The following is an 8,051-nucleotide window of genomic DNA, read 5'->3' on the forward strand; positions in this document are numbered from 1 at the left end:
TCCTTCAGCCTGTCCTCTTAGGGGAGATGTTCCAGCCCCTTGATTATTTTTGTGGTCATCCTCCATCAGGTCCATGTCCTTTTTGTGTCTGTGTCACTTGCTGATTTTACTCCATGCTATTGGTACATTACTTCAGGATTTTTCTGAGTGGTTTGTTTTGTCTTATTTAAAGAAAAAATTTGGAAAATTAAATGGAAAATAAATGTTAGTAGAATGATTTTTTTTTTAATGCAATTTACATTTCTTTTGTATAAGAAAAGTCTTCACCATGCCTGAATTATATAGTATTAAAAACTGCTTAAAGTCAGTTTCTCAATTCATAGCATTATGAAATTGAGTATATATTAACACTGTATTACTTGCTGTGTAAATTATATTTATAAGTATATATAAAAATATATACTTATACATATACTTACACATGTTTTGTGTAAACATGTATATATATATGTGTATATATATATGTTTTGTGTCAGCAAAATGAAGATGTTTAATTAATTATCTTGTCTGACTTATTTCTAGCACTTGTGAGAAGAATGGTTCCTTTTGATAAAAGTACCACTAAGGAAGATTCCATTGCTGTTGCTGTCAGTGAAATGAAAACGCAAGCAGAAAGAGGGAATCAGTAGAATATTTTACAACAACACATCAGTTTTCTTTATAGTAAATTCAATTCCAGTCTTTTTTAGTCTTGAACAATAGGGATTCCATTCACAACTGTAGTGATGCACCCTTAATGATTCACCTAGTGCCAATGAGTGAAAGAGCAGCAAGAGTGAGTCTAATGAACTCCTTCGATCATTTATGTAACTTCTGCACCAAAGTGTTTCTTGGGATTATGCTAGTCTCTTGTATTTGTTTCTGCAGTCCTCCTAAACTTAATTTATTATGTTCCTGAAATATTATGAAATGAAAGACCTGTTGAAAGACCTGTAATATTAATCTTTGGTTTGAGCTTATTTATCTTTACAGGAATTGTTCTCACATTTGTGGTTTTTTTAATAACATTTACCAACATTATTGACAACAACAACAAAAAAAAATCAGAAATTACCTTCATATTAATATTTGTTATGAGAGTCATTATCCAGTGTTGTGCAGACACATTTTTAATTTTATGTTCTTTAGTTTGAATCAATCATTTGAGAAAGAAGTTATAAATATTAAACAAAACCAAATTTCCTCAAAAGCGATGGAAATTTGAATCATAATTTCAGGTTCAGTACATATTTGTTATGAGCTGTTTAGAGTTATTTTTCTGACCAGAACAATATTCTCAGATGACCTCTGGCAAGACATTTAACAGCAACTGAATTTCACCCATCTGAGAAAGCACGTTGAAATGTGAAAATTTTAATAGCAGAGTTTAATGATCATTTATTTATTCTCTATTTGAAGAGACATGCCTTATATTGATTTTAAAACGTTTTGGAAATACAATATTGCACAGTTGTATAAGTTCAAATATCTCTATTCTAAACAAATTGGACACAGTTCTGTGTTACTCTCATCTCAAGCAACACATCACAGCAGGATTTTCTACTGTCAAAAGAAATGGAAGTATTCCTGATGGTTCTGTTTTCGTTACCTTCTCTAGTGATTCTAGCTGAATGACTACTGATGTGCCCTAAAAAATTTGCCAAATCTGTCAGAGTGCTGTAACAACATGAACACCATTGAAACCATCTTGTTTTGTAGGCTTCTTTCAGTGTTTCAAAGAAGTAGGCTTACTAAATATGTCTTTTTTTTAGCATTGTAGATGTCTCAGATATGATTCGCAGGTCACTATGTGCCACTGGAAGACAAGAGCTTTTTTTAAAAAGAACATTTCTGTAGAAATCCTCTGCAGTTCCAGGGGGTTCTCTGGACAGTACATTTATGTGACAATCCCTTCTGTACTCAGCCTGTTTCAAACAGAACTTCTTGCTGAAAAAATCAAAATTGGACAAAGGATTGAGGAAAAAAAAATATTTAATTTTCATTCGTATTTTCCATATACTTAAATTAGTTTAATTTATTTTTTTTAATATAATTTGGTTACAAAAGTTTTCTTTACCTTTTGTGTGTGTATAACAACATGTAATGCTGTCACTGGTTTGTTTTTTCTTTTTTGTGAGCTTCTGGCACATCTGCTCATTCAGAAAGTCAAGAAAGCAAAACAAGCACATCTCTCTCTTCTGATCTCAACAGCAATGACAGGACCAAGACAAAACCAACATGAACTGGACAAATAGAAACCTGTCTGTGTTAGTCATGATCTTACAAAAAGAGTGTGCATATAATTAAGCAGTGTTTAGCTCAAGCCACAGTTACCATAAATTAAACTTGCTTTAAGTGTATCCAATATTTGTAATTTACTATTCTGATGACATCAGAGCACAGCAGGAAATACAGTGTATAAAATGTTTTAGCTGCTTTATCTGGTGAGACATTAAAAACTGCAGACTTTATGGTACCTGAAATTATGGCTAACAATATAGAAAGGTCATTTAAAAAAATATTATAAAACAATAAATCATGCTCTCAAAACATGTTGTAAATGATGGATTGCAGATGGATAAATGTATGCTCAACTCAGTTTACTGAGGTGGAAGCAATATTTGAGTTATACTTCCTGTTGTTAAACAAATAGGGCTTTAATGGTCCCAACTGAGAAGTAATACACAGAAAAATAATGGCTTCTCTTTTTCCTAAGGAATTTGTGAAAATCTGGATATTGATCACACTTACCATTTTACGTATTTATACAATTTTTAACTCTAAAAATCTCAAGTATGTTTTCTTAAAACAGTATCACTACTGCTTTATAGTGTTAGGCAGGTAAGCAATCTGAACTCTCTCGTTGTTACATCAAGTATTGAATCTGCATTGTACAATGCAGGACAGAAAGGACTACCAGATGAGTAATTTTGGCTTGAAGACTTTAAATATGCTCAGTGCAGAGTTTTGTATCCTTTTAAGATTTTTTCAGAAAGGGCTGGGGGAACAGAAGGGAAGAAGTCAAACCACAAAAAAAGAAGAATTTGTAATGAGTAGACATATTGACTCCAAAGCCAGGAAATTCTTTCTTAAATGTACTCTCTTGGCATGGCAGCCCAGATAGCATGTAATATTTGTCTCTCTTCCACCTTTGATAGAGTTTCATATTACAAATTGAATTTTGTTCCCTTTTTACTGAAAGCTAAAGTTCCGTTCATGACATTATGTGAAAATGTCCCTTTGTGGTTTAGGAAATAATATTTTTTCCATATTGGCCTGAAATAATATTCCTCTGACCAGTCTCTGTTTTTAAAGTAGAAAACCAGATAATTTTAAAATAAAATATTTTGTATATTTCAGATCTTAACAATTGCTGTTGCTTCTGCTATTCGGATCTTTTTGAATACTTTAACCTTTCAATGACCTCTTCCTCAATCCTTGCCCAAAACAGTAGTTTTCAATAATGTAAAATGCTGCTTTGTGTTTTTTGTTTTTTATTTTTGTTTTTCTGTTCAGCATTTCGTAAATCAGGCAGCTTTATATATATATGTACTAAGTACATACAGATTTTACAAGCTAGTATCAAGCATTGTTTTTCTTAATGCTGTCCTGAAATAAGGTGGTTCAATATTGTGCTTTCAAATGCAGTAGCCCTTTATTTCTGCACTTGAATAACCTTTACATTTAATGCCCTAAAGTTCCTTAATGTTTTACAGAAGACTTAAGAGTACTTCTTTGTACTTACTTTTGAGATTACATTTACTAAATATTGAAAATAATCTGGTTTTATCATGTAATTGTGTCATCCTAGCAAGAAACATAAAAAAAAAAAAAAAAAGAGAAACACTTAGTCGAGGATTAAAAAAAAACCCAAACATTTTACAGTGTAAACCAAAACAATTTTCTTATATTTGCATCCAATTTTCTTGTATTTGAAGCCACTCTTCAGTGATGGTGAAAGTACTTCTTGGAGATTCAATCCTTAACCACATATCCCACCAGAGTAAATACAGAGGATATATGAAAATGTCTTAGAACAAAGAAAATTATATTCTAAAATCCACTTCTGAACTATGAAATGTGCATATCAATTCATCTCTGGCTTACAAGACATAGTCTCTGCACTGTGCAGCACTGGATGGATTTTTCATGAATGAAAATGACAATATTACCCTGAATGTAAGCAAGTAGGTTTTTTTCCTGTTACACTGATACCATTTTTATGGCTAAAAATGACTAGCATGAAAGCTGAACATGTTCTCATATCTACAACACTCAGAAGAATTTATTCATAAATTTATGTGAAACTGCTTGTTACAGTCAAATTTTACCATGACTGTTAAATTCTCTGTGTTTCAAGTGTGTTAGTAATGTATTCCTCTAAGACTGGTCTTCCCACAAGTAATTGATACCAAAGTGAGCTGCAGGCCAATATCTCAGGATGCAGCCTTGTCAAAAATGGATGTGCAGAAGGACATCACACAAATTCCTGTGGTTTTCATCTAATTGTGGAATTTAGAAGCAGATGTAGAGGAAAACAAGTAGTAGAAGGAATGGAAACCAGCTCATGATTAAATTAAAATTTCATAACACTTTTGTTCTTTTCACCTTAAATTAAAAACTGCTTTAGAGTTAGTATTTCCAACTAATTAAAAGTGGTCCCTAAATAAGATTCCATCTTGGATAATTTTTTGTGGGTTTTTTTACATACTAAACTATTTTCTGCTCCAGCACAGCTCATCTCAACTCTTTCTTGTAAGCATATGTAGGCTGTTGTGAATATGAATTGTTTTGCTTTTCTGTGTAAACAACTAAATTAGGTTTTAAATCCAAAGAATGTTTTAGTGCTTTATACAGAAGTACAGCAGAGCAGAATCTGATAACCTCAGTCTTTCAGAAATCTATAAAGTAATGCCTCTGGGAATGTTGACAACAATACTGAATGACATTTCTGTGTTTAAAATACAGCCATATCCAGCATTTGTCATTTGTGCTAACAGCAATAGTTCTCATGTTTCTGGAGCTGAAGTGGCACATCTGCCATTTCTCATGCTGTAAGAACAAGGTTTAGTTTTCTCTTACATTAATAGTGGCAAAATCTGTAATGTCATGAGCCTTGAGAAAGTGTACAGTGATTATATTTTTTTACATTTCTAATAATTTTGTTTAGGTACCCCCTGGGTGCTATTTGGAATGAAATATTTTTGGAACCTGGTTGTTAGGATGTTTTCCTTAAAGTATTACATTTAAATAGAAGAACTACATAAAAGCTATGTCTTTTAGGATAATTCTGCTATCTTTACTTAGGGACTTACTAAGTGTTTTGTTTGAATAAGTACAGTAATTCTTCCAGAGTTTGTCTGTTATTTTCATCTGTCTTCAGACCAGAGTTGTTTTGATCTTAGACTGCTTTTCTTCTCCACCATCTACAGTGTACTAATGTGTCAGAAAACATACCATCATTTCTTAATTTACTCCACTTTAATAATTTTGGTAGTTGATATGCCCAGGGAGTGACATGAATTTCAAAGATAGTTGCTTATAATCTCTTTTCTTATGAATTCTGTTATTTCTTTACTAAAGTAAAACCTACTTGGTAAACCAACTAACATAAGGTCAGAGCAATTCTATGATTCTATGCTGCCTAATTTTAAAGATTTTCTCACAGACAAAAATAAATGTATCTTACTTGGTTTATCTAGATTTTCTAAGTGCTACTATTCCTTTTACTACCAGTTTCTAGAAGAAAATAACAAAGGATTGACTTCGCTGCACTAACCCTGAAACATTACCAATTCCAAGAGGAAAAAGATGCTATAACTAATTTAGGAGACCTGCCTAACTTAGTCTAGAACCTAAAACCCCCTCATATTACAAAGTATGTTTCTTTGATGTGTCAATATCAAATTGCCCTGGGTAGAAAGAGTTGCTGACATCTAATATATTCCTGAGAAATGACACCAACGTTTGCTAAAGATGATCAGACAATGTCGTTCTGCAAATGTGGATTTCTGTGTCACTCACATTGTTAAACAAGCATTGAACTGAGAAGCCAGCCCAATTTATATGCTGGCATTAGACTCTTTACAGAAGCTACTAGTGACCCAGTTTTGTTCTTAGTGTGGAAGACGATGAAGATGAGCTGTGTTTTATTGCTGGCCAGGAGAACAGTTTGTCGCTGTAGCATAAACTATTTTGTGTATGGAGCTCAATGAGGTCACTGTTTTTTAATGAGATTTCACTGCTGGGTACAGCACTGACAACACAATTTCATCCAAACAGCTGCAAACATATAGGTGACAGAATTACATGTTTTGACTAAAAATGTCAGTAAGTCCATCACAAACCATGGAGTTGTTTGTTTTGTCTTCACTGGACTGGACTCCAGTGCAGTCATAAAGACAGAAAATGCAAAAACCTTCATTAGTGTGAGCTACATCATTGTGAGCTACATCCCAGATGTGGCTCGCTAGCCATATGATGTGAATCTGTCAGCATGTTGTTCATTGATTGATTAGAGATCTGTCTAAACTTCTTTAACAAAAAGACTAATCCACAAGGTTTAAAAAATTGGGAGGAATTATTCAGATCTAGTAGATAAAAAAATTCTCTGTGAAAATGGAGAAATCAAGTATCAAAATCAAGAAATGCCTCATTTTTCCAGAATGTGAGTAATTTATTAAACTTCACTTGAGTGACAGTCTTTTAAAGACTGTCTTTGAAGCCTCTGAATATATTAATCAGCAGACATCAATAGCACTTAATGTAGTCTCTTATTGTGAAAGCCTTGCACACTTTGATTTAGACTTAATTATGTCCCAAGCTTTGCGAAATTCTGCTATGTACACTGTGCACTGAGTCTCAGGCTTGTAGTAATTCTCTTGGTAATAGCTGATGTGCTGTGTATGGAGCTCTGGGTGATGCAGTTTGTTTTAACAAATAGATCAGGTGTTCAAATTTCAGCCTTGGCATTACATTACCAAAAGACAACGACAAATATATAAACATTTAGACTGCAGGTAAGAGTGAACATTCAGTATATTGCAGTGCTTTTGAAGGTGAATCAGTTTCACAGCTGAAATTTCTAAATGCTGAATTTTTAATTTTTTTTTCTTTCCTTGGCTAATAAGAGAAAAAAAAATGTAAGTTACGTTTGCGTGCTGGAACATGTTTTGCCATTTTAGGCTGCCAGTTTCTACTTAATTTGGCAATAACTAAAAGCAGCTAATTCTGATACCTCATTACAAACATTTCTGATTAAGTTAGTTGCTGGATGAGTGATTTGCCTCCAGATCTTTTGTTTTCATTGAATTTTAATAAAATACAGTGGTTTTTATATTTAGTATTCTAAAACTGGAACAAAATTAATCTTGTGATCTAGTGTTTAGTTTGGGAAATTCTAAACCTTAAGAGTGACCAGGTTTCTGTCCCAAGTATACATGGGAGACTGAACAAATTATGTCACATTTCCCAGTTGATATTGTCACTGCAGTGTGCTATAAAGTGACCTTAAAAAATGTGCAGAATTTCAATGAATTACTTAGATGCAGGATGTTTCTATACTTACGTCAAGTCAGAAGGTTTGGTTTAGCACTGCTAAACTGTGATGTGCCTGCTAATGTAATAGGGATATGCACGAAATAACTGAACAGGCGATTACATAATCACAGAATTAACCAGGTTGGAAAAGCCCTTCGAGATCATCAAGTCCAACCTATCACCAACACCATCTAATCAACTAAACCATGGCACGAAGTGCCTCATCCAGTCTTATTTTAAAGACTCCCAGGGACGTGTTGTTTCATTGTTCCATTGTTTCATGACATAAAGTCCTTGAAAGACCTTTGCCAGTAGTTAAACAAGAAGTCCAGCTCCTGACTTTGTGTAAAATTCTCCCTAAACACTGCCATATAAGATCAACATTCAGCAGGGTATTAGGGAGATCTGTGGGAAAACCAAAATTGTGTCTGTTGTTTCTTTGTTAAATTTTCATCTTATTTATCCTTTCTCATGAGTTTCATTCTGTGTGTCTGTATAAACATGCTGCTACCTTTCATTTATGTAAGATGCAC

The 8,051-nt window shown here is 33.3% G+C and overlaps 1 protein-coding gene across 1 annotated transcript in view; it reads left to right on the forward strand.

Annotated features, from left to right (window-relative positions):
* Nucleotides 1-629, forward strand: part of CEP128 (centrosomal protein 128) — a 101,790-nt gene extending 101,161 nt beyond the window's left edge. The window contains exon 23 of the mRNA XM_054400582.1: nt 523-629. Within this exon, the coding sequence (XP_054256557.1) occupies nt 523-629 (107 nt within the window). The remainder of the gene's footprint in view (nt 1-522) is intronic.
* The last annotated feature ends 7,422 nt before the right edge of the window (nt 630-8,051 follow it).

The sequence above is a fragment of the Indicator indicator genome, chromosome 4 (assembly GCF_027791375.1).
Source record: "Indicator indicator isolate 239-I01 chromosome 4, UM_Iind_1.1, whole genome shotgun sequence".
NCBI classification, from domain to species: Eukaryota; Metazoa; Chordata; class Aves; order Piciformes; family Indicatoridae; genus Indicator; species Indicator indicator.